At 39.5% G+C, this 27,228-nt stretch overlaps 2 protein-coding genes across 4 annotated transcripts in view; both read right to left on the bottom strand.

The window, feature by feature from the left end:
• Window positions 1-27,228, bottom strand: part of CEMIP (cell migration inducing hyaluronidase 1) — an 88,853-nt gene that overhangs the window by 52,507 nt on the left and 9,118 nt on the right. For 2 of the 3 annotated variants that reach the window (XM_075273302.1, XM_075273303.1), the window contains exon 2: window positions 962-1,055. In XM_075273302.1, coding sequence (XP_075129403.1) covers window positions 962-1,034 — 73 coding nt within the window. In that variant the 5' untranslated portion in view covers window positions 1,035-1,055. Of the gene's footprint in view, window positions 1-961; window positions 1,056-6,177; window positions 6,770-27,228 lie in introns of those variants that run through there. The other variant, XM_075273304.1, reaches the window with a different exon arrangement.
• The window catches only part of LOC142202921 (cell surface hyaluronidase CEMIP2-like), a 74,742-nt gene continuing 55,943 nt past the window's right edge, over window positions 8,430-27,228 (bottom strand). Inside the window, exons 17-25 of the mRNA XM_075273308.1 lie at window positions 25,824-26,001; window positions 21,695-21,910; window positions 17,860-18,068; window positions 13,776-13,958; window positions 12,218-12,440; window positions 11,167-11,268; window positions 9,647-9,807; window positions 9,449-9,558; window positions 8,430-9,106 (exon numbers count right to left, since the gene is read on the bottom strand). Of these exons, the coding sequence (XP_075129409.1) occupies window positions 8,958-9,106; window positions 9,449-9,558; window positions 9,647-9,807; window positions 11,167-11,268; window positions 12,218-12,440; window positions 13,776-13,958; window positions 17,860-18,068; window positions 21,695-21,910; window positions 25,824-26,001 (1,531 nt within the window). The 3' untranslated portion in view covers window positions 8,430-8,957. The remainder of the gene's footprint in view (window positions 9,107-9,448; window positions 9,559-9,646; window positions 9,808-11,166; window positions 11,269-12,217; window positions 12,441-13,775; window positions 13,959-17,859; window positions 18,069-21,694; window positions 21,911-25,823; window positions 26,002-27,228) is intronic.

The raw sequence follows: 27,228 nt of genomic DNA, 5'->3' as shown, positions 1-27,228 counted from the left end.
ATATTACTGAAGCCACTTTTTTCTTCCTAGACTTTTTTTTTAGTAAATTAATGTCATTCTTCCATGTAAGGGCAAATTGCATTGTATCAATGAACTTGAGGATACAGACAGGTGCAAATAAAGGTTAATACATGCACACAGACCCTCTATGGCAGCTCAGGGAGACTCTTTGAGTCCACATTACAAAGCAGTAGTTTGCTGCCTCTATGAGAAGTAGATCTGCTTAAGAAGAATATACATATTTCATAATATACAAATACGGCCATTCACAAGTCTTTTCTCGTAGGTTCTGAAAGAATGACCGTGTCCCTGGTTTATATGTACACTCACATAAGGCCTAAAGCAATTTTTGCTGAATCTATTTTTGATAGATCTGAAAAGCAACTAGAAATTTGTAAAAAAAAAAAAAAGAAAGAAAAAATTATAAAGGAGTATTCTGCCCAACATTATTTATCACCTATCTACTGGATTGGGGAGGAATACTAGATCTGTGAGGGTTTGACTCCAGACTGGGGCAAGGAGGAGTGTGAATGGAGGGACAGTCCAGCATTTGCTCAGCCTGTTCCTGTTAGTGCTAAAGACTCTGAATGGCTTAATGGTCATTTCCATTCACATGTCCTGTAGCAGGTCTTGCAGCTGGGAGGTCCGGTGTCCCCCATTCTGGCAATCCTTGGGGGTTCCAGTGGTTAACTCCCACCAGTCTATCATTCAATAAATGTTTCTAGCCAGAATACCCCTTTAATTCCTAATATTATACATTTAGGTTACTTGTATATTGCCAACATATTCTGCAGCGCTTTACAGACATTGTCAGTCACTGTCCCACATAGGGCTCACAATCTAAATTCCCTAATACTATGGATATAGTGGAAACAAGTACAAATATAAAGATTAAAAAAAAGTCAGATTATCTAACACTTTCACTTTTCTAACAGAATTAATGGTAATGGTGTAAACTTACCTGCAGCCCCAGAGGTTATAAACGCAGCAAACAATAGTAGAGGTAAAACTATTCCAACGCTGACCATAGTCATGGTTCTTGATGTTCTTATCTCCTAAAAAACACAACAGACATTGTTAATATATGTGGATCATTGCCAAGATGCTCCCCAGTCTCCAGTGAGTAGTATTCTGCTTTCTTATTACCTAATGCACTGGCTTCTGCTAGCTTATAATGCCCAAATTTTACAGACCGTTAAGCAGCCAATGCTTGTGTTTTATAATGTCCTTAATGGACAGCCCCCTGCCAGTACACTTAACCTCCAGCTTACACCCATCCTGACCTGCTGATCACAGAGAAACCAACAGGCGTCCAAAGTAACTGACACAAGAAGATAACACAGAGATGTCACAGAAGCCTGCGCTGTATTCTTCCACTATCCCTGCTGTAGCCACAACACTTCTCCTTGTCATTCAACACAACAAACCCACAGATTAGGACCATTTTTATATTAACATATTGCATTTACTTGTATTCTCTCCAATGCTTGCTAATAATTATTCTGACAATACATTTTGTGCCATTCTTGTAATCTTACATTAGCTTGGTTACATTGTGGCCTGTGTTCCTTATCTCACTCAACAAAAGTATACAAACTGTATGAACTGTAAAAAAAATGAAAAAAAGCTAATCGCGAGTCTAAACTGTGTTACATGGACAGAAAGACAAAAGTATTCTATTACTAGATAATTCCTTCTCTGAACTAAAACTGCACCATAATGTTACTTTACACCTATGCAAACTGTGCTGTATATACTATACCCGATGAGGAGCACCTGCAATGCACAACTATGGGGTATGATCAAACAAACGTTATGCAACTTTCTAATAACTTTATGTCCCAGTTGTTCCCAGTATATTCAGTGTGGATTGAAACAACTAAATTGACACCAGGCTGTTTCTACAGTAAGTTCTGCTATGGACTCTTAGCATCTGGATAGAAAATAGCATTTTTAGCAAACCAGAGGCCTCAGAAATGGTGACCAAATGAAAAAAAGTATATTAGAACGTGTGCCCACACAATACGTTTTATCCTATGTGGAATGGTCTAAAAGTATGTACATGGGGATTCTGTGTGAGTTTTGCTAAGGATTTCACTTATGCATAGCAATGAGAGAAATCCAAAGCAAATAGGGGAAAAACTGTGACACACAGAGCAAGTTTCCTGCAGCATGTGCATGGGGTGGGTTAAATATTCACGTGCACCCATCGGGTTTTGACCTTCATTTGTGTGAATCCAACCTTATCTGAAAACTAGTTTCTGATTCTTCATACAGAATTTATGAAAATTCAGGAACTAGTTTGCAGCTAAGGTTGGATTCACACAATGATGGTCAAAACCCAATGGGTGCATCAAAATATTGGTCATTTGAATAGTCCCCACTCACATACAGTGAAATGAATGCGGCTGTCTGACGGACGTAAAAAGTCTAACACAGTGGTTCATGCTGTATGATATATTAGGTATATCTTTGGACACTGCACTACCATTTTAGCTTTACTTGCACCAAATTCTTGCACAGAGTCAGCTATAGCTTTTTCCCCAATAAGCCATGTCTCCTTGTTGAGTGAAGCACAAAAAGTGTTCAAAATACATAAATACCACCATAAGGTGGTCACATGTTGCAAAAATGTGGTGTTTTTATTTTATATTGCACATTTGCTGTGTTTCATATTTCCAGGATTGGATTTGGTACAGTGGATATGTACAAGTATAAGGGCTTCCTTTACATTCCCATTCCTTTTTAAGCTACTCTTGGTTTTGGCTCAAAACCCCACAGCAAAATCTTCAACAAATAAGCACCTTTTCTGCAATGTGTGGCCTTAGCTTACTCAATACCAAGTAGGAATAAACATTAAGAATGACTTAAAGTGATCCTCTGCTTAACAGTAAAATTTTCGTAACAAATCCACAATGTATAGTTAAACCACCTGCTAACCTCTCTTTTAATTCTTTTTTGGAGTGATTCTTCTCAATCCCAGTCCCATTTTCAGATCTTTTAAATGGCCTCCAGCTTCTCAGACTACTCTCTGCACTTTAAAGCTTTGGTAGTTGGTGACACTCCTGTTTTTACATGGACCAGTTACGAGCAGTATCTCATACTACCAGAGGACAGAGACTATTATACCCCAAATCATCCTCCCACCCTATGCCCGCCCATACTCACATTGTCCACCTGCCACCAAACGAGGAGAATGACGAGACCCAATTCTCGATCACAGGAGTGACTCTGCTTTACTCTCTGGACCACAACAAGAGTAGATCTTAGTAATGTCACAGAGTAGCAGGGGAGGCAGAGTCTAAAAACATCCGGCACCCTGTTGTGCTCTGCAAATGTAATCATTAGGTACTTTGGGGGACATGCTTATATATTATATATTAATAATAAATCTTATCCTGTGCATGCGATACACTGGTAAAATTTATTTTGATCTGCATAATCCCTTTGACTATGTATTGTGCATTTTTAATTTGTATTGCAAAGCAGTGGGTCTCTTTAATAGATTTTTTCATTGCATTGTCTGTACAGAGTCAGCCGCAGACATATAGGACAGATATCTTATAGATCTGCACAGGATGTTATTTTCATGTATCTCACCAGGGAATCTGAACTGGAAATCTGCTACCTGCACTCATCCCTACAGGACTCCCATAATAATTTTCCTCATGCTGGCCTTTTGTGCAAACCTCTTAGCTGGAAATCTGTTTGCTAAATTTATACTTTCAGGAATTTTCACTGTTCTGGTTTCCAGTTAGACATTGCTTTGGTCACATAATCCATTGCAGAAAAATATTTATGTAGACCGGTAATAATTTGCTCCATGGATTAAACCCAGCACTCAATCTTGCAGCCGTCCAATAGAAAGTAATGCTTTCATATCACAAAATACATATCACCAGGTTAGCAAACAATAATGCCAGCTGGGTCAGGATATAGCTGGATGAGTCCTGCTAAAGCATTTACTAAATCCATCTGTGTATTCCCTTATGGATAGGATGCTTTATGCAGTCCGCCTTGGAAAGACGCCTGGCAGCAACCCCTGGATATATATTCGGATTCCTGGCAAGACCAAGTGCTGTCAAATTACTTCCAGCTGTAGATTTGCAGAGTCTCATCAGCAAGGCAGCATACCAGCACAATGGAGCCGAGTAGTTACTCCTGGTGAGACTTTGAGGGCAGCACAAGATACAGGGTGTGTGTGAGACAGGTTACTAGAAGTGAGTAGCCCAAACATGAATTTAGCATTGAAATTCATGAATACCAGGCACATTAAGGATATTGTACTGCATTCAACTCTATACCCGGGAACAAAGTCAAGTGAACTGATCTCAAAAGGCCTCAGGAGATCTGTAAATAAATGTTAGGGAGTTGCTTAAATGACAACGTTCGAGAAACTGAAGCCTGTCGTATATAAAAGCTAACACTTTTATTTTGCTCCAAGTAATTGAGAACACTTGAGTATCAGGCAGATTAAGCAAGAAAACATCTACATTTAGCAGCGCTGTCAATGTGCTCTTATGAATATCTCTCTAGATATTTCACGTGCCCCTAAACACATCTAAATGTAACCTATGTCATCATTTCACCTCACACAGTAGTATTTGGAATCGACATGTACTTTTTTTCCGCTGGGGTCAATGATAATAACATATGGTGTCTCTCACAGGGTTAGTATAATATCGCCATAATAGCATTCCTGTGCATATAATTCACTAAACATGCAGGACTGGCTATTTATCATTGAGCTGTGCTAGTTCTATACAGTAGAAGATTGTGTTAAGCGTACAGCAGTATGTATCTGCTAGATAGGACAATAGAAACATCAATCTGAAGTGGATGGATGGATGGATGGATGGATGGATGGATAGAAAGATAGATAGATAGATAGATAGATAGATAGATAGATAGATAGATAGATAGATAGATAGATAGATAGCACCAGAACATAACCTGCTGACATGGTGAATGGGTGCAAATCCTATAGACCTAGCATATAATCCCAGGTAAGTAATGCCAGAAATGGACAGCACTCCAAGGTTATGAACAAACTTATTGTAGATTTATTCCTAGATAAATAAATAGATAGATAGATAGATAGATAGATAGATAGATAGATAGATAGATAGATAGATAGATAGATAGATAGATCTTCTTTCCTGATGTGTGTTTTAGTATTTTAGAAAATATTTGTGCTCCCTGTCAAATAACAATTCTGGAGCATCTTTTATTATAATTCTGCATTGTGCTGTTTCTCTGTTATTCCTCCAAGAAATGTATTAATAATTTGACAAGGGGGTGTTACCATTCCCTTTGCCAAAGTGATGTGTCTCTATACAATCTGACACTGTCAGTACTGATTGGACAGCATGAGACTCGTGTCAATTTATTCATCAATTTCTAGGAGGAATAACAGAGGAATGGCACATTAATAAAAGAAGCATTTGGGTTTTATTTCACACAAAGTACAAGAATTTACTAAAATGAGCATGTCGGGGTGTAGAGAGGTCCTTTTAAATTTCAGGCTATTGCTAGAGGTAAGAACCATACTAGGGCAGGGATATACTAAGTTATAGTAAGACTCCGCATAGCAGATAAGAGATCCTTGTTTTCTAGGAATACATAATTTAGTGATAGTAATGTACTTATCTATATGCTATTTCATGGCATTAGCCATACAACAGATGCCTAAAAACTATTGGACACTTATGGAGACCAAGCTGGCATAGATACAGTGATATATGATGTGTGATCAATACAATAAACATAGAAAAGTTATAAGCAAATGGCAACTGGAATAATAAAAATGCAAGCTATGCTCTTAGGTAATGCTTGGCGTTGGATGAAAGAGCTGCTCGGTACTAGGTGTCAGGTACACGTGTCCTCTGCAGTTATCACACGAATAACAGCTAAACTCAACAATACAGGTAAAGTGTCAGTTCAGTAATAAAAAAGCACATTTACATCTACAAGACGGAGCTGAACCATCAAGTTTTCGTTCTTTGTAAGAGAAATACATTAATCAAATCAGTGTAAAACCTGGAGCTATATTCTAGCATTGGCAAGGTCCAATAAACAGCAGGAATGCAATAAACTAAACACGCCGGGTGATTTCTGTATATATTGAATAGACAACTGAGAAAACACAGTTTAGTATGCTATAAACAAATCACATACCTGGCTGCTGTGTTCTGTATTACATAGATCTGCAGAAAATGCCAGGCTAGGCCAAGCTGGCACAGGTCAGGCAGCGATCATAGTGATCTTACTGACTGGAAGTGTGAAGTGCTCCAAGAAGGTTCATGCTCAGGACTCTTATGTTCTAAGTGAGGATAACACCCATCTCTGACTGTACGCAGTCCTTGCCAGTGCCATCAGGTCTAATCACAGGACTGTGGTAGGAGCTATGTTGTTTAGCAGACAGCTCTTCTCTGTCTGTAATTACTGTCATAGCCTATGATTTGAGACAAACTCCTCCTGTGTCCTCCCTTATCCCCAGCATGGATCCATAGGTGATGTTGGTATGCGAGCTGCCAGGCTCATCATACCACATAGCTCATAAGCACCTTGCTGTGTTTAAGTCTGTCATGGTGAGTGAATACCTTAAATATGTAGATTAACCACATGATGAAACATGATATCAAACACATGTAATGTTGACTAGTTACTAGAATTTGGCAAAATCTGCACAGACATGTACAGAACAGCTAAATGAGAAGTAATCCCATAGAAGAATGCAAAAGATTCTACACAACAAATACCTTCCTGAAATGTACAGTAACACAAGGACGATACGCAATGATACACTAAGGCACCAACAAACAACAACAAGGAAGCCTACAGACTCTTATAGGTTATTGAAGTGGAAAAACCAAATGGTCCGCTAGATAAGTAGACAGACTTCACGGCAGGGGCCACAAACAAAACTCAGTGACCTTCAGAACAATGGTGGAAAGTTCAACTTCAGAACTTACTGGGTAATAGCTTCAGAAATGAAGGACATGTATTGCAGACATTTCTGCAGATGAAAACAGTTTAATAAATGGGAATAGCGGACTTTCTGCAGCATGTGCATTAATCTCTGCAAGCCCCTGTTGGACCTGCACCTATAACACTGTGAAATATCTTGTGGCTATCCCTTTAAAGTGGGGGACATTACACTACACTACATTAGATTAAAAAAAAATCGTACTGATTTAGATGAGGGTACACCGACACCCCACTTATTAGCTTTGTAGAGCGTAGCAAGGTGCTGCTGAGCTTCCCCTGCTGTTTCTCCAGCTCTCTATGACTCTGCTCTATGCCAGTTACTTTTACATAGATTAGAGTGGAGTCGGTCATGTGACTGAGAGTCGGAGCATCAGCAGGGGAGGCAGAGGTATGAGACTTTATGGCTCCCCTCTGCGTGCAGCAAAGCCGGAGGACACTCACCTATAGAGTAAGGATGTTTATCCAGTGCAGTGAATACACTAAAAAATGTTATCTCCCCACATAACCCCTTTGATGAGAGTAACATTGGGAATTGGTTGATGCTAATAATTTCTTTTCTCCCTGTAAATATATCTTAAGGCCTCCTGTATATGACCGTAGTGGATTTACTGTCTGCAAATATTGATCCACATTCCTCAAAAAAAAAAAACACACATCCGCATTACATCATTATGCATATATCTAATAATTGATTTTCAGCAATAATAAACTTTAGTTTCGCAACTTATTATTGATGACTTTGTACACCTACACCAACTGGGATTAGTGCAGAGAACACTAGCAATCTCTAATGTTTATTTTTAAATGTAATTTGTGAGCCCCACATAGAGCTCACAATGTACATTTTTCCCCCTATCAGTATGTCTTTTTGGAATATGGGATGGAAATGCATGCAAACACGGGGAGAACATACAAACTCCTTGCAGATGGTTTTTTGCCCTTGGCAGGATTTGAACACCAGGACCCCAGTGCTGCAAAGCTACAGTGCTAACCACTGAGCCACCGTGTGGCCCCAGCAATCCCTAATGTTCTATACAGATGCAGACCGTGATGCAATACATGGGCACCCGTTTTTAGTGATCCCTCAAAGACTTGAGTCTACTGAGAGATTTATGAAAACAGGTAAAAATAGGATATGCCCTATTTTTTGACATCCCGTTATAACAGGCCATCACAAAATTGGTCATGTGAACAGCACAGTTGAAATGAATGAATGTTCCTTAGAAATTCCCTATTACTTAACTATAGTTACTGCTATGTAGCAAAGTCACCCCACAAAATGACAGAGGCATTTATTCCTCATTTATAACTCCTATTCAGCTGTTGGTAACAAACAAAACCAGGACTAGAATGAATAAGAAATGTGAAGAAACCAAAGTCCAATGTAAAATAGAAAAATAATGTAACAACATCCTTATGAATATTTCGAAGAAGTGTCATTTTAGCAGCACAGATCTATCTTACCTGACGCGACCACAGACAGAACTTACCATATAGGATGTGCTCCTTGACAACTTCTCAGTCTTGATGCAGAATACTAGTGTAAGAAAAAACAAACATCTCCTACCAAACAAGCAGGTGCACTGAATATTTGTCACGTGACATGTATGTAGTCAGATATAAGTTATTAAATAACTAGTGGCAGATTGACCCATTTACAAGACGCAGGTGCAGGCATCAGACTAGGCTCTGTATAATGCTATAAAGCCATGAGTGTAAAATGAAATGAACTAATAGGAAGGAAAAACATTTATTTACTAGACAATATAAACACTATAAAACATATAAACACTATATAAACACTAAAAAAGGCATCGCTCATCACATTTCCAAGAACTAACAAGAATGGAGCTGTCAGTAGAACAGATATTGGTGAAGAAGAGGAAGGGGCAGATGGATAACGCTGGTCTGTGGGGGCCACAGAGAATACAGTGTGAATGGACACCCGCTAAATAGTCTTTTTATCCCTAAGTTTTTGGACTTGGGCATCTGTATTCAGTCAGCATCAGAGGCAAGTAAAGTTGTATGGATGCCGCTCTTTTGTCAGGAGTATTATTAATGATTTTGATCCAGGATGGGGTGGATAACCCCTTATAGCCCACCATGGCAAAGCTACCTGCAACAACAAAAAAAAGTACAAATGATAGATCAGATTCCTGTATTGTGTGTTTTAGCTGAATTTTAGGTATTTTTACCATCCTCCTGTTTAATATTACAAGTGTCAGCTCTAAATCACAAAGTTCTCTGACAGAATGTGAGCACATATGTTCTCTTTCATTTACTGACACATGCGGTTCCAGCATGGCCATATTTCATTATAAGCTACTCACTGTCATAGAATCGCTGCCTATGGCCAAATTCTACATCCCACCAACCCCCTTAGTCTTGTATGTAAGTCTAGTCCTTATGGAGCCTGTTGTCAGATATAGACAATTTCTTCTTTATCACAGGACAATACCTTTTTCATAAAGTACTAGAGGCTTCGCTGATCCAAGTTTGGTAAAAATAGACATTTCAGAACCTGGTGGTGTATCCAGAATATCTCTGGAACAAATGAGAACCACAGATCTAGAACATAAAAATAAACCATTGGTAAGAACAGAGCCAGTGTATTAGCATCTATAGAGGCTGGTGGCAATGGCGCAATGGTACCTACCTCTGTTTCATCGACACTTGTATGTAAGTTGAAATTGCCTTTGTTGTTATTATATCATTGATCATCTCAAAATGTCTCTTACTTACAACTGCCCCTGAACAGGCGTCCAACACCAAGAAGAAGAGACCCCTCCTTTTAAACAGGAAAAGTTCCTCATCGACCTACAATATAAACTATATTTAATATGGAAATATACTTAATACAGGTTCTTGATTTATGTGGAGTGAAAAGCGGAAGATTTACTGGATTAAACTAGAAATCCTACATAAAGATCATAGTTTTCTTTAATATTGAATTATTGTCCTATTATAATCTTTGGGGTAATTCCTGCACCAGTTTTGTCCATCAACTAGAAAAGGGGTTGAGAATAACAGGGCCCGACTTCTCCAATGCAGCCACCTGATCTGTCCCAATGGTAAATATAACCTTGGATTTATTGGACTATGAGATACAGAATATCCTATAAGTATGGTAACTGAGTACTTATAAGTAAGTGACTCCATTGAGTCCATGAACAGTATGTAAAGTATCTGTATAAAGAAAAAGTTTTTATTTTCAACTGTAGCATTGTATCAAGAAAAATGGTAATTACTTTACAACTCTGCTGGATTTGTCCCTTAGGGTTGCTTTACATTAAAGGGATTGTCCAGGAATTGTTATTTATGGCCTATCCTTAGGAAAGGCTATAAATATCTGATCAGCGGTAGTTAATGGGCGCTGTGCTGTAGTACCACCCCTGGCCACCATATAGGGCATGTAGCCATCTGCTTCTGGATCCATGTACTGTCCAGTATGGGCATTGGAAGTGGCCCCAAAACCTGATCCTATCAGGCCCCCCAGGACAGATATTTATGGATTATACTAAGTAAATCACTGTCTGTTTGGTTTACTATATTACCTGATATGAAGACTTTACAAACTAGGCTAGATTTATACTCTATATATTCCACTATATTATTCATTATGTTTTACCCCCATAAATTGATGTAATTTTCTTAATGTTAGGAAGGGGCCATGAACAAAAAAAAAAAACAACAACTTTACTCACATCTGCCTGGGCCTACTTTTCCAGTGACAGCAAGTCCAGTCTTCAGTTTACAGGTCCTCAAGCTGTTTGTGCTAGTTGACAAGTGAAACCAATGACAGTCCTCAGCTGTAACCTCTTGACAAATAGCATGTCATAACAGTCGTGAGCCATTTGTGAAGAGGTCACTGCAGAAGCCTGTGTCACCTAGCACAGGACATCACTGCTGATCTCAGCCTGTGGACCTGTATAGAAACGACCAAACCTGCCGCTGCTGGAAACGGAGGCCCAAGGAGAGGGGAGTAAAAGGGTTTTTTTATGTTCATGGTCCCTTCAACAACCCTATTAAACATTAAAAAAGTCAGAAAACTCCTTTAAAGTAAGGGTTTACTTTTCTATAAGGCTCTAAACTGCACAGAAGAAGACCGTAGACATTGCATTCGTGTGGGGCTTGTGCTGCTGCTGACATAAACCCATGTAGCGTTCACTTTATTACCTTGATGAAGGCAGTTTGCATTCCATTTAGAACATCCTCCCTGCGCACAGACTGCACCTGTATCTTTGTGTATTTAAGTGATGGGCTGCTGCTGATAGCGGTCTGGAAGAAGATTTATTAGACAGCCTTACAAACATTTCATGGATCATTAAAAAAACAGAAAGACAGTAAAATTAAAAAGGAGTTAATGGACAATACTATTTTATCTTGTGTCACGTGACTATGCTGACCACCCCCCACTCCAGGACAGTATAGTACTCTTTGCAGACTTTGCTTGTTTATTGCATAGTTCATTATTTTGGCTAGTATTTGTATAATAAGGAATGGATATGAGCTGTAACTAAGTTTTATACTAAGAAGTGATGGCTGTCTGTGCTTGTTGCCAACTTGTCCTTAAAAAGCCTTGGATGACATAAAGACCATAAGCTGCCAATCCCTGTCTTGTGCAAAGTCACATTCACCCAAAAATCAGTTAACTAAAATATAAACCCAGTCATTTCTCTACTAGGATTATCAGAAAATCACACAGGGTAAGGCTTCATGCACATGACCATGTACATGGTCAGTGTGTCAGCCGTGCAGTGTCTGCACCCCCTCAGTTTAGGCCCCAATTGTAACCACTTGCTGGGTACTTGCGAGCTCTTTTGCATACACAATCACTTGTTATTCTCAGTAATTCTAACTCATTGGAAACAGGGGTAGGTTTATATGTCCCTTGTTATTGATGTATTAGAACTAGAGATGAGCGAGTACTGTTCGGATCAGCCGATCCGAACAGCACACTCCATAGAAATGAATGGATGCACCTGGTACTTCCGCTTTGACGGCGGCCAGCCGCTTAACCCCCCGCGTGCCGGCTACGTCCATTCATTTCTATGCGAGCGTGCTGTTCGGATCAGCTGATCCGAACAGTACTTGCTCATCTCTAATTAGATCATAAGAGCATCTGAAAGACACTCTTTATCTTTTGTATTTGATTGGAAATACATTATATATATATATATATATATATATATATATATATATATATATATATATCATTTTATTTTACCTGTGGGGCGCCACATTGCCTACAAGGCAAGGCTAGTCGTTGAGACAAATGTAACTTGGTAAACAGGGCATTGTTGCCTCTATCAGGAAAGGGTTTAGGTGTGCACTCTGTGTAGTCATCTGGGTGAAAATGGGCAGTGATCTTAATTCTCTCACAGCCATGCTGAGAACAGTAGCTGTGCCCAATGCGAGCTTCATGGGCTTGAAGGTGAAGGAAGAGATATCTGATGAAAGAAAGAAGTGAGGACTTGAGTAGTTGCCTTTCACACAGTAGACATAGCTGTATTACACATACTTGGCCTGCTGTTTCTTCTAAACACTTTGGAGTGATGAAATTCTTCACCTTGTCATGGTGGGACCTTTGGCTCAGCACTTTTAATTAGATTCCTCAGGAAAGCCAATTTTAGGAGTCAAAGACTGCCAGCTTTCTACAAGCAAATACCTCAAAGTGTGCACTACACATACCGTGACAGTGAAAGGAGAGTGATTGTTCACTTCAAAGCCAAACTGGTTTCGAGATGAATACATCCCTAAAATAGAGTTGATACAAATCTAATACGCATGGCTGGCTTTAGCAACCCACAGAACTGGAAGTACAACCCAATGTTACTACTGTACATTGGTAAACAATTGTAAAAGATTAAGAAAAACGTGTCCGCTTTCTTTTGGAAACAGTGCCACTTTTGTCCATGGCTGTGTGTGGTATTGCAGCTCAGTCCTATATACCTCAACAGAGCTGATCAGCAATGCTAGGCAACACTAGGCATTATATTTATCCAAATATCGGGTCGTCTGACATTAATTTTGTGTTAGAAGAGATCATCAATTTACTATAGACAATGTATGGATGACAGGACAATGCTTCAGAGCAGGTGACCGGCTACAGTATACCTCCATCTACTGCACAATTCATAGGGCAAGGTAAAAACCATAATGTGGTTCGTATCTTGAAGCATGAATGAAATAGGGTCAAGGCTTGTGGTGAGTGTGCTCAGGGCAAGTAGTCATTCGCTCTCTTGTTCACACTGCACAGATGGGGACTGGAATTTCATCCAGGATATAGTGAAATGTCCAAAACATATGATCATATCACTAAATCAAAAAGAAATGTAGTACATGCATGGCAGGAGTTAAATACTTACCGCATACATGTCTCTCCGTAGCATGAAACATGAGCATTGTTACTAAGACAAGCGCGCAGGCTGCTGCCCATTGTACTGACAGAATGGTGCAGGTGCGACACTTAAACTGCGCTGTGACCTTCATGTCTGGGAGTGTCTGGGGATACATGATAACATCTGCCTCCAGGGAGCTCATTTTGTGGATAACATGTTCTAGCAAAGTATAGCGTGCAGCTTGGGAAATGGAAGCATTAAATAAAGGTTTACTCTGCTGTTTCAGCTTACCCTTAACTTATAATAGGTGACCCGAACAATAATCAACATCTTTATAGCATTATAAACAGTCATTTCATTATAGGAATGTCAGTAAAAAATACACCTAATATAATAGATTATATACCCCAGGAACAAAAAGGCAGGACTAAGCAGAACACTCACCCAGACTCCTTACTGAAGTGATACAGTCGATTTGCTGACCTATTCAGAGCCTGATAGACAGACGATGCCAAGGAATAATGGCGCACGCTGTGTACACGTCCGCTGTTGCGTTCATAGATATCTGCTGTGACTTGGAAAACTGCACTTTTTGGATAACACAAAGCAATCTGCAGCCAATCTCCTCTGTAAGAGACAAGGTTGGAGGTTTGATATCACAAGAAAATAAGAAACTATGTGATATATTGCTTATCAGAGAAAATTCCTTCATTCTCCATTGGGTTCTTTTCCTAACCACCTTCCAACCAACACTGTTAATTCGTTTTGAAATTCATGCTGTCAGTTCAATGTAGGATCAAATTGGAGCTACCCATAGAAGTCTATAGAGAGGGGAAGGGGAGATGCTGAATAAGAGAAGCACAAGCAAACATGATGCAACTAATACTAAGGCTGCCACACACATATAATGGCTTTCAGCAGACAGCTATCTCATCCGTTCCCCTCTTACATGTGCACACTTGGCAGAACAATTCATAGTTACTGAATAGGTAGAGGGTAGGAAAGTCAAATAGTTGAAAATAAATTAGCAAATGCAAAAAGTGACAAATCTGTATTCTTTTTACCATTCACCACTTGGCAACACATCGTCGACCATTCAGTTTCAATATAATATACTACATTATGGAAAGCAATAATGATTTGTTAATTTTACTATCTTATGTTCTTTAGTTTTGTAACTTATCTAGTGATGTGTAATTTTGTTTTTATCTTGAAGTATGGCTAATATAAGCCAACAATCTCCGCATTACTTTAGGTTTTTATTACTTTTGCTATATAAAACCATACCGCTTATGACAATATTATGACTTGCTTAAGTCAGCATGTAATATTGGTTTCACCTAAGTGAAATAGCGTACAAATATACAGGGTCTGAAATGCTAAGCCTTGTGTGTCCTAGCATTAAGTAGGGGGGATATACTGTACTCTGCTAATGTGGAAAAGATTTATCTGCAAGGTATCAGAATGATGATGAACACATATCCAGGTGACAGCTAAGTGGACTTGAGAACTCAACATTTAGGACATTTCCCAGAGAGAGCTTCTTGGGGCTACATTACTGCAGTAGTCTGAGCTCGGGAGCAATCCAGGATAGCGATCAGCTCTATACACAGCCAAGAAAATTCCAAAATCTGGAAGACATTCCTTTGTTGACAAGGAGCCAGACCTCAAGCGTTCGCCACTCTCTTGCTGGGTTTTAATTACTATTATGCATCTCTGTTAAGAACGGATTTATTAGATCAAAACTGAAAAGGTTTATGTGCTAAGTCCTGTCCCTGAAGGGCTGTCAGTAATGTAGCCTGTCTGTAATCCACATGAACAGGATCCCCTCCCTTCTCTGCCTTGCTGAATGTAATTATTGGGTACCTCCTGGAATGCCCACCAGGGCTTACCCCGAAACGGTTCACAGAGGTCATTTATTGAACAATGACCGAAAATAACTTTACTGATCTAAAACTCAGGTTTGTTTTTGAGGAAATGAATTTTTTTTTTATTACTTTCTGGGAATCAACAATAATCTTCCAATACTAATTACAGATGATTGGAAACAGGACTAGAAGATAAACTCAGCTGACCGCCCCTGACATTCTTTCTCAAGGCTGAACGATTTATTATTTGGGAAAGATATATGCACACTGTTCCTTTTTAGGTTATTATATCTGCAATTCTTATTCCCCAAATACTGCAATGACTCTTACCCCTACTTCATGGGAGCAATGGACTCTGCCAAGATGAAACTTTTTATAACTTGGTAGTTTAGCAAGTTGTACAAGTTAAAAAGAAAGCTATTTTCTGAACAGCTCACAATCCTTTTATTGTATTGGGTATATTATAAGGTAGTATATTAGTAAGTAGTGAAAATGGTGGATGCTACACCAATCCACCATAGCATAACAATCTAATACTGCCTAATACTGTGTTCTAAAGGTCCTAAGAACTTGCCCCTGACAAATGCCACAGTAGCGAACATTATTCACTTTGCGTTAATGCCACAACTGTGTTGTGTATATTTTGTACTCCAAAGAGTTGATCTGCTCTACAATGCAACCATCCTAATGGTTAGATACCATTCAACCCTTTCTCCATGCTATCTGTATGCTTATGTAAGTCCTTAGTCCAGCTCCATTGCTTCGAATTCAGTAGTGTCCCATTTCAAATATATTTTTCTTACGTAAAACCTATTCATCTCCAGCTATTTCACCATGAATCATACTTCTTGTTTCAATCTACAAATTTGAGAAGATTTTGTTTGCCATCATATGTAATGGCGGAAAAGGAACATAATAATAGCTAGGATGACTGCTTTTCAGCCTTGCAGTACAACCCTGTAAACAAGTCTGCCAAATTCTGAGGTTCCCGAGCACAAATAAACAGCAAAATTGATATTAACAAAGCACTTGTAGACAGAAAGCAAATCCCTTCCTTGCACATTGCCAGGGTGCTTACATGCGTCCTGTGCCGAGTACAAGGTCCATGTCCCCTACAAATATACTTCATCCTCATCAGCACTGGGAAAACTAAGCGAGATGCTTCTAGAAGTTCAGCCTCATGCCTGTAGTCCAACATGAGTCTCCCTGCCTGTATTACTGAGCTGCTGCTGCTACCACCATACGCTCCTGTTTAGAAATGAGTTTGTTTGGTGAAATGTGTTGGCAGCCATAGTGCACATTTATAAGCTGTGCTGAAGAAGGGAGTTCTGGCAGTTATCAGCATTGACAGAGAACAAAGAATCATCGCCTGGAAGCCAGTCAGACGCACAGCCTGCACTGACAGCTGCACTGAAAGCCGCAGAATATGTCATTAATTGTGACGGCAAAACAGGAACATCTTATATCTAAATCACCCTGGTCACGTGTCACTGGTGACAGCCACATATCGCCAGCCACACATATGCTGCTAGGGAATCCAGGGAGATAAACTCATACTGTGCATGTGGCAGCAATAATTACATGCATACGTTGTAAGTGCTTAACCCTATCATTACCATGTGTACTGATTTATATAGACAGCTCTCAAAGAAATGATGCATATCACGTTTTATTAGCAAATCTTAATATTAAACTGACTTCCTCTATAAATGATATCATTTTATACAAGTGTGAAATACACACTATGAAGTATCCATATTGGTAGTGTAAAAATATGTTTCATATGAAGCAGGATATTAGTGTTGTTACTTAGGACCTTCTGCTGTCCCAGCACACCTCTTCAATTTTTAATGGATTGTACTGTATGTTACTGACCAAAGTGCCGATAATATTACATAATTATTCTATAAAACTTGTTCAAATTAATTATTTTATCAGTAGAAAGTTTATATATATATATATATATATATATATATATATATATATATATATACACACATATATATGTATACATATATATACACACACACACACACACACACTGTACATGACTGGATTTACCTACAGGCACAATAGACCAGACCCTCCGTGTAAGCAACCATGGGGAAAGAGCATGTGGTATATGGAAAATATACTGAACAGTGAGTAGTAGTATGTAGGTTATGTATTTGTATGTTATAGGTACTCACAATATTGTGGGGGCGACATCCAGGAAGATATCAGTTGCAGCTGATGTTAGATACATGGAAGGTTTAAGCTACTTCTTTGTTAAAATCTAAATTCCACCATGCACAAAAGACAAAAGTTGCCCAACCCACTTGATTTTAGGTTTGGCCGTCTACTTCCCCCCCTTCAGAACACATGCACACTCAGTAATACCAAGTATGCATGTGTATGGGGAAGTCAGGTGGAATAGCTATTGGCTGAAATATAGTGATTACAGGTTTATAGGAACTTGTAGGCGAAAAGAGACTCTGTGCTTATAGGCTCCTGAGATGTAAAAGGATACTGTATGCATGAGCAGAAATCTGCAATGGATTTAAGGAGATGGCTAGAAAGAGGCATATCTTATATTATGAATAGGCATTCGTATTACCTAAACCCTAGAAGGAGGTAAAATAGAAGGAGAAATAGGAAATGAACTGGAATATGTCTACTACCTGTTGAAGTTAATCGGATGCAATATGATTTCTCTAGGTGATGGTCCTTCCCATCGGATGGTATAGGCTTGTTGTAGCATCACCACTGGTTGGTACTGCTGATATGGGGCTCCCTTATTAACACCCATAAGTCTCAATGGATGTGAAGGATAAGCAGCTCTGGCCACCAATATGGTCAAGTTTTCAGGGCGCCTGGCCTGGATGTACAGCTGTAGTAAATGAAGGCAGAAACAGAAGCAATGAATACATGCGGTTTCTCTCTATATATTTCCTCATAATATTTCCATTAAATAAACATTTAGAGCTCATGCCGAACGAATTAGGCTGTGCCAACCTAAATAATAAAACACTTTATAATTCCTACTAACTTTAATGGAAAAAAGGAAAGGAGTAAGAATATAATGAAGAATGTGTTTACGGCACATAACAAGCCATTAGGACACATTTATATAAAGTGACAAGTGCTGCCAGTTTCAAGTTGGCGAAAAGGGATCAGGTTGTATTAGGTGTAACCCGTATGCACAGAAGTGATGCATGGAGCTGAGTGAATTTGATAGAAATATTATACACTGGCATGATCCCACCAACAATAACTCTTGGGTTGTGGGTCAAATGGGGTGAACATGCTGAAAAATGATCTTCATGCCTGTTTTCCTGAAAGCCATCAATGCAAAAGTAACCTGTAAAGGAGGTGGCACAAAATCCTGCAAGAATTGTCATGGGTCTCTGGCTGCTTCCATCATTTGCATTCCAAAAGTTAAAAGCTTTGGGGTAACCAGCAACAATGACTGACGTGCTACTGGTTAATTGAAAACCCACAACACAACAATCTGTAGTTTGTATAAAAAGGGTTAATAAAGTGAAAGGTGTTAAAACGATGTGGAACCTTGATATTTTTATCATGTCTACAAATTCATGGAAAGTCCTGTCAAGCAAATCATAATTGTTCTGGGTGTAACGCGAGGTATGTTAGAGAATTGTTTAAGATCAAAACCGATGAAACAAAGGTGCAGAACAAATGTGAGAAGCTCAGGTATGGGAAAAACACATAACCTACACCCCTGAGAGGAATGCAACCTGCTGTCGTCTGAGAAACTGAACAAAACTCATCCACAATGTATGGCAGAGAAAGACACGCTTGTGCTAAATGTTCCGTGATATAGCTGCCTGGATTCCTCACTCGCTTTCACCTGTATTGCAAAAATGTTACTAGGAAGACACTTTTTTGGTTGCTTGTATATCTTATTACTGTGTGGTTATACACTCACCGGCCACTTTATTAGGTACACCATGCTAGTAACGGGTTGGACCCCCTTTTGCCTTCAGAACTGCCTCAATTCTTCGTGGCATAGATTCAACAAGGTGCTGGAAGCATTCCTCAGAGATTTTGGTCCATATTGACATGATGGCATCACACAGTTGCCGCAGATTTGTCGGCTGCACATCCATGATGCGAATCTCCCGTTCCACCACATCCCAAAGATGCTCTATTGGATTGAGATCTGGTGACTGTGGAGACCATTGGAGTACAGTGAACTCATTGTCATGTTCAAGAAACCAGTCTGAGATGATTCCAGCTTTATGACATGGCGCATTATCCTGCTGAAAGTAGCCATCAGATGTTGGGTACATTGTGGTCATAAAGGGATGGACATGGTCAGCAACAATACTCAGGTAGGCTTTGGCGTTGCAACGATGCTCAATTGGTACCAAGGGGCCCAAAGAGTGCCAAGAAAATATTCCCCACACCATGACACCACCACCACCAGCCTGAACCGTTGATACAAGGCAGGATGGATCCATGCTTTCATGTTGTTGATGCCAAATTCTGACCCTACCATCCCAATGTCGCAGCAGAAATCGAGACTCATCAGACCAGGCAACGTTTTTCCAATCTTCAATTGTCCAATTTCGATGAGCTTGTGCAAATTGTAGCCTCAGTTTCCTGATCTTAGCTGAAAGGAGTGGCACCCGGTGTGGTCTTCTGCTGCTGTAGCCCATCTGCCTCAAAGTTCGACGTACTGTGCGTTCAGAGATGCTCTTCTGGCTACCTTGGTTGTAACGGGTGGCTATTTGAGTCACTGTTGCCTTTCTATCAGCTCGAACCAGTCTGGCCATTCTCCTCTGACCTCTGGCATCAACAACGCATTTCCGCCCACAGAACTGCCGCTCACTGGATGTTTTTTCTTTTTCGGACCATTCTCTGTAAACCCTAGAGATGGTTGTGCGTGAAAATCCCAGTAGATCAGCAGTTTCTGAAATACTCAGACCAGCCCTTCTGGCACCAACAACCATGCCGCGTTCAAAGGCACTCAAATCACCTTTCTTCCCCATACTGATGCTCGGTTTGAACTGCAGGAGATTGTCTTGACCATGTCTACATGCCTAAATGCACTGAGTTGCCGCCATGTGATTGGCTGATTAGAAATTAAGTGTTAACGAGCAGTTGGACAGGTCTACCTAATAAAGTGGCTGGTGAGTGTAGGTCTGGATCTTTATATTCTGTGATTATACTTGCTAAAGAGGACCGGTCCAATGACATACATCATCTGATATCACCCTGAGCATCTTGATGTTTTGTTCATCTAAATCCGTTCTACCATTCCAAAGATATAAGCACTTTTATTATTGACGTAATTAGGGTCTACTAGCCAAGTGGGTGGTAACCCTGTGGACTCAGTTGTATGTCATACAGTGTTACCTCCCACTTGACTAGTAGAGGCTAATTTTGTATCAACAATTAAAGCGCTTATATCTTTGGAATGACTGAAAGGATTTGGAGAAACAAACCACCAAAATGCTCAAGGTGACTTAGTCTATCCGATAAGGTGTGTCATTGGGCTTTTAAACTTGGCGACAGGTCCTCTTTAAACCTTCTTGCTCTGAAGAATAAACTCTAAACATATATTAACACACAATAATCCTAACACTGTGCATCTATCTTTATAATGTATATCTCTTTACATGTGGGATTTCACTCCCTACTCATATAGTTAGCCCGGAAACTTGGAAGAAACCACCTCTTATTATACATGAGGTTCACAGTGATCAGTTTCTAGTGAACTAGTAGACTGAATAAAAACAGTTTCCATTATAGCGAATCTACTTATTATGGCATTACAATCAATATAGATCCTATATAGAAGTTCCCATAAGCCAATTGCTAGCAGTAAAAATGCTAATACTGGTAAGAAGCAGTGAATTGTTGGCACATACCGGGCAGATAAATGGTTTGGAAGTTTAAATAAGACACGTGAGTCAGGCTTAAAATGACTGTGGGAATGTGCACTAGACATTTCTAATAAGGCAATGTTTGATGGAATGGTTTGGGTTTTATAAATAGAAATGAAGAAAAAGAGCTGTATTAAAATGTGTTATTTTGACTTTCTATATTGCCTTTTGTGGTGATGACAAACATGTAATCCTACTAAATGCAATACAGGATGGTACCCAACTTAGAAATGTAAGACATATTCACAACATATGCCATAAATCTGATACAACTCCTAATTCTGGGACCCACACTTATGAGAAGACAAGAGTTCCCCTGACCAAGTGGTGAAGCAGTTGCACATCAGCAGCAGAGCAAGCACATGTATGGCCACCTCTCTATCTATTTTCTGCCAGGATGCAGAAACTTTTCTGCTTCCACATTACCACGTAGTATGGGTCCTGAGATACAGGTGTGGGTTCCAGAAATGAGACCGGTGTCTACAAGACATTTATGGTATATACATAGGATAAATTGTGAATATCAATCAGCAGACTTTTGTCGCCCATTCTGAATAGAGAGCTGGTTGAGTGTACACAGCTCCATTCGTTTTAATGGACCAACCTGTGCATATCTGCCGGTACATATGACACCATTCCATGGTGGCACCGTAAGACATCCTGGATGACGCAGAAGATAATTATCTGCTCGCCCTACATAAGTATCGGGATACCCAGTGATGGAGCCATCCAAGTCATGGAAAACTGACACCTTGTCGCCATCATAGTCATTAGATCCAAACCACTGCCCTGGGCGACCAAAAAACACTTTGCGGCCAACCTGGATAGGAAAAAAAGAAAACAATATTAGTGTCAGAACATATTGCAATCTCATAGGCAAAGACATTTAAAGTGTCTGTTAACATAGTGCGGGCTCCACTGTCTATAACATCCCAGAATCTATCTACTGTACATCGTGTGCCGTGGTTAATATGCGGATTAGAAGAAATATTTATCATCTGCTGAGATCATAGCAGTACATCTGCAGCAAATAAGTAGGGCAATTGCTGACAATTGCATCCGTTTTGCAGATGTGGTATAATATCTATTCTGGAAGCCAGGGGAATACAATTACTTATTGGACTGATGAAGAAAGTAACTCATTTAGAAGACATTGTGTACATCAGAATTATTCACTGGCTAAGCACTTGTCTTGTGTAGTTATAAAAACCACGTAACACAGTTTTACCATCTATGACTAAATAAGGGCCATTCTCTTTCTTCATTGTACATAGCATAGACACTTGTAAACACTGCTGCTGCCAGGAAAGTGAGAATCTATTACTGCATCTGGATTTACTTCTCAGCTGTCTGGTACAATCCAGCATATTCCAGTATATCAAGCAGAAGCAAGACATAAGCGGCTCTGCTACATAGGAAACATCCGATAGCTCAATAAATGTAAGTGTACTGTGTCAGACCAAACAGACAGAAAGTCAGACATAGTAAATGGGAGAAAGGTTAGAAAATCTACAAGAATATGCGTTTCATTTAAGTTTCTAAAATGTATTACTTTGTTACATTTGGCTCTATTACCAATGCCTTTAGGCTATGACTACTTGTGGCCAAGAGACATCAAGATCACTAATGTTGTGCTATTAGCTGCATGTAATCATAGTGAATGCAGTCACATAGAAATCCGGCAGAGTTGGACTTGTGCGGACTGTAATGTCACGCTAACATTAGTTGTGATGTAGTAGCGTGACACTGTGATATTATGTTGCATGACTAGGTCATTTGGGGAGATTTATTATGGCTTTTTTGCCAGTTTTCTGGCATACAAGGCATGAAAAAGTGAATTTTTTTGCACAAAAATCAGGTTTTTGCACAAAAGTGTTATGACTTTTTTAAGCTACTATGTAAAGAAGTGCACTGCCAATTGGCGCGGTCAGACAATACAATCTGATCCTAAAGAAAAGTCATCAGTATCTATTATTCAGAGAGCCCATTTAAGTAATACATCACAGCACTAAGCTGCTGATTGTTGGGGGTGCCAAGTGTCGGGCCCTCACTAAATCCTATGGATAGATCATTACTATCTTAAACCCAGAAAACCCATTGAAGTAATAAATCAGAGTCCATGTGAAGACCCCTTTCCCACAAAGTCTTACTGCATACATTGTTCCATTGCAAGCAGATCATTCCTACATTATAGAAGGGCATGTAGATCAGCAACACTAAGCAAGGCATGGGCATGGGCGGTTATATGGCAGTCTTTAATCTGCTGCTGGCATCTGTATTTCCTACAACATGGTATTTCTATTACAGTGTTTGACTGCAACCCCCCATTGGGAACTAGTCAGTCATATGACTTTGGTTGCAGTGATACAACATGACATCAACATCAGTAAAGGCCTCTGCAAATTCAAGCCACCATTGACTCTAGCAATCCTATGACATTGTTCCAACTAGCTTTGTGCATAACTCAGTTGATGCTCGCACAGGAAGCACATAACCCTCTCGGATCCTATTACACAATCCTTCCCTTAGCCCTAAGCTTACCAAATAAATCATCTTGTTTATTACATGTCCAGAGTGGCAGAATGATTAGAAATAATAGGAAACAAGACAGATAACCACTTCTATTTTAGGAATGGTACACGATGTTCACTGTGATGAGTGAAATAACACAACCAACTAGAATGGTACTGGCTCAAAACATCCAGAATTGATACATAATGGATAAATGGATGCATGCCACATCTGCAGTCATACCTACTGAATGGTTAGGTATGAGGAAGGGGCAGTGATCGGACTCCGTAAACTGAGACTAATATGTAAAAAATGTGATCAATCCCAGGAGCTGTTTACTGAGCCGCCAGTAAAACACATGAAATTGGGAAATTGGTACATATTAAGAATATTTTTTGAGAACATTCAATGCACATTATTGTGGAACATCCTGTATGATCTATATTAACACTTCCTGTGATGTCATATTTCTATTTATATACAAGTATTTTATGAATTTTACATTCCCTCTGCTGTTTAAAGTCACTGAAATTGTAAGCTGGAAATGGTTAACTATATATCAGGACAAAGTAAAGATAGATAGATAGATAGATAGATAGATAGATAGATAGATAGATAGATAGATATTTTACATGTCTCATATATAAACAGTTCATGTATAGATCTGATTTTCACCACAACCGTCATGTTAGGCCGTCTTGGTAGGTAGACACCTGGGGGCTCATTACCTGAGATCTCCAAATTAAAGTTGCCTATAAGGTGCCAATACATGAAGTGATAGAGTTTTGTAGAATATGAATCATATATAACCAGCTGGGCTATGACCACTTTGATCTCCAAAAGAAAAGGGGTACTGACCCATGTTTGGTTTTATTTTAATCACAGTCGCACTATGGCACAGATACTTGGCAGAAAATCGAAGAACACCCCGATGTCAGGGACACGGTTAGAGCTGCAGTTCCCAGAGAATTGGGTATAAAATGGGGTGTAAAGTGGCCGTTTTGCTGTAGGAATTGTTGGAGGTCCGAACAGACCAGCTTCTACTGAAAATGAAGGCAAATCCTACAGATCAGATATAATATGGTGGGAAAAGTAGGTCATAATGTAATCTGCCTGGAACACCTAAAAGATTCTGCTGGGGACTGTCAGGAATGGCGGATATGTAGCTATATAAGCCCAGGTAAAAGCTAAGCTTTCAAGTGTGACTGGAGTAAACCTTTTATCTGTATATTGAATGTTAGCAGTATTGATACATGTAACATCTGAATGACGGCATTGTGCTATGCTATGGTAGGATGCAGCACAATACATGGCTTGGTAATGCACACAGTGCAGTCTGACTGACACCACTGACACTCCAACAGCTGCAAGCTATTACAATTCAAAGAAAAGTGAAAACGCTAACATGTTTTGTCCTGAACTTTTTGGCACATGGCTGTGGAATAATATGTATTTCTGATTCTTCTCCGTATTAATTGCCACTCAATCTCTATAGTGAGAGATCTATGTGCTGTCTACGTGGGGAACCTAAGCCTATGTCAGCATCTTGTAACAGTACTCAGGTCATTTGGCTAAGGTGGGGATATGTGGACATAGCTTTCTCCCCACATCCACATTAGCTCTGTTTGAATAGTTTTCACAAGATTTATGTTTGCCTACAGATTTATGGATCTTAACTCTCTAATAGCCAGCTGAAGCATGTTTAACAAGACTGTATCCATGATGGCTGGTTCTTCAGCTGCATCTTCTCTGGCACCGTTTGGTTAATCGTCATTCCACTTAATGTCTTTCTCCTACAAGACTCAGCGGGTTTGGCATTTCAGGGTGTAGCCCTCAACTGGGTCAAACAATACCTCTGTTTTATGATGGATAATGAAAAGCATATCAACTCAGCTGACTATAAGCTTAGGAGAAAGGTCAGGGCAACCTGTAAGACACACACAGCTACCAAATACATTTCCAGAAGAGTCGAGCTGCCAACAAAAATAACTATCAAACTGGATCTCAGGAAAAGCCACAGATTCCTCAGCATGTTATCTCTCTGCTTACCGCCTGCTTCTGGCCTACATAAATCTAAAGACTCTTCTGAAAACAATCAGGCTGCTTAATGTAATGATAGCCACATGCTTAACTATTTCCATGCCAGTAGCGTGCAATAATCTCACATACATTCCAAGCATACTATGCTCTTTTCCCTGAAATCTTAGTCACGTGTTACTTACACTTCTCTCCATCTTGACCTGAGAAATGTTATTCTGAGGTGTGATCTGCCAAGAATTCTTTAATGAAAATCCAATTGCGCTGGAAGGTCGATCCGCAGTTGGGACAAATTTCTTGAATGTGCATCTGAGAAGTCGGACTGGTCCATCATATATCTGAAATCCACGAATTGGGAATGTCCTGGTATTAAAAATAACAGAAATGTCCATTATTTATTCAGACATCAATTTTAGTCTTATCCTTGCCTTAAGTAATCTATGCTCTCACTTTATATTACAACATTTATAAGGGCCCCTTCACACGGCGTAAGCGCTCGGCTCATTCCGAGCTGTACACGCAAGCACTTCTGAACACTTCCCATTCACTTCAATGGGAGCGCTCGTAAAGCCGCGCTCCCATTGAAGTGAATGGGAAGTGTTTAGAAGCGCTCGCGTGTACGGCTCGGAATGAGTGAGCGCTTATGCCGTGTGAAGGGGCCCATAATAAGGGTCCTATAATAAATAAATATAAATCATGGTGGAATATAAAATGGGTTTCCTCTGGGTACTCCAAAGACATACTGATAGAGAATTTACATTATGAGCCCTATATGGGACAGTGACTGATAATGTCTGGAAAGTTCTGCAGAATATGTTCATTCTATACAAGTAGGAGGAATAATAACACTAATAGTAGTATTAAAGATTTTTTTTAAAAAAGATTCTGTATTAGAATAAGAAGCCTTTGGGATGGTCTGCCAAAAATGACTTCTGAAAACCTACTTATTAAAGTTAAGCAAAAGGCTATGTAAACCTTCATAACCATTTTATCATGTTCCAATGAGTCTAAAATGAAAATAAACCAACGTTAAAATTGTTAAATACAAAATGAATCCTATTCTGTCCTTCCTACATCTCTGCAGATGAATCTCCTTGATACCAGACCAAAAAACCCCAAATTCTGTGTTTCAAGTAAAGTAAGTGTCCATTGCCCATCTAACATTTTCTAAAGTACGTTTAGGTTAGCCAGAAGTAAAATAAGGAGTAGAAGAAAAAGGGAATATTGCTACAGGATCAGACTGCACAGTTTGTTTGTTGTCTGTTACCATGCACATACATAGTCTGCATAGGAGTTGTAAAAACAACATTGTATATTTTTTTTATTAACACTCATTGCAAAGTTGTTTCATTTCATACAATGAAAAGAATAAACATCTCTTTAAATTGTTCCATTTTTCTGTTCCACAAAAACAAAACGTGGCAGCCCTTGTTAGACATTAAGAGTACTTGACAGACCCCTCTGACTTTAATTGGGACCACAGGATTTCTGTTATGGTGCCCATCATTTTGACAGACTACCATTTTGTCATTTTTGGTAAAATCTGTGACAAAATATCCTATTGGACTCTATGATGCAGATGTCAACCAT

Source organism: Leptodactylus fuscus, chromosome 5, assembly GCF_031893055.1.
Source record: "Leptodactylus fuscus isolate aLepFus1 chromosome 5, aLepFus1.hap2, whole genome shotgun sequence".
NCBI classification, from domain to species: domain Eukaryota; kingdom Metazoa; phylum Chordata; class Amphibia; order Anura; family Leptodactylidae; genus Leptodactylus; species Leptodactylus fuscus.
Note: the sequence above shows the minus strand (reverse complement) of the source record. Positions and strands in the feature narration are given on the sequence as shown.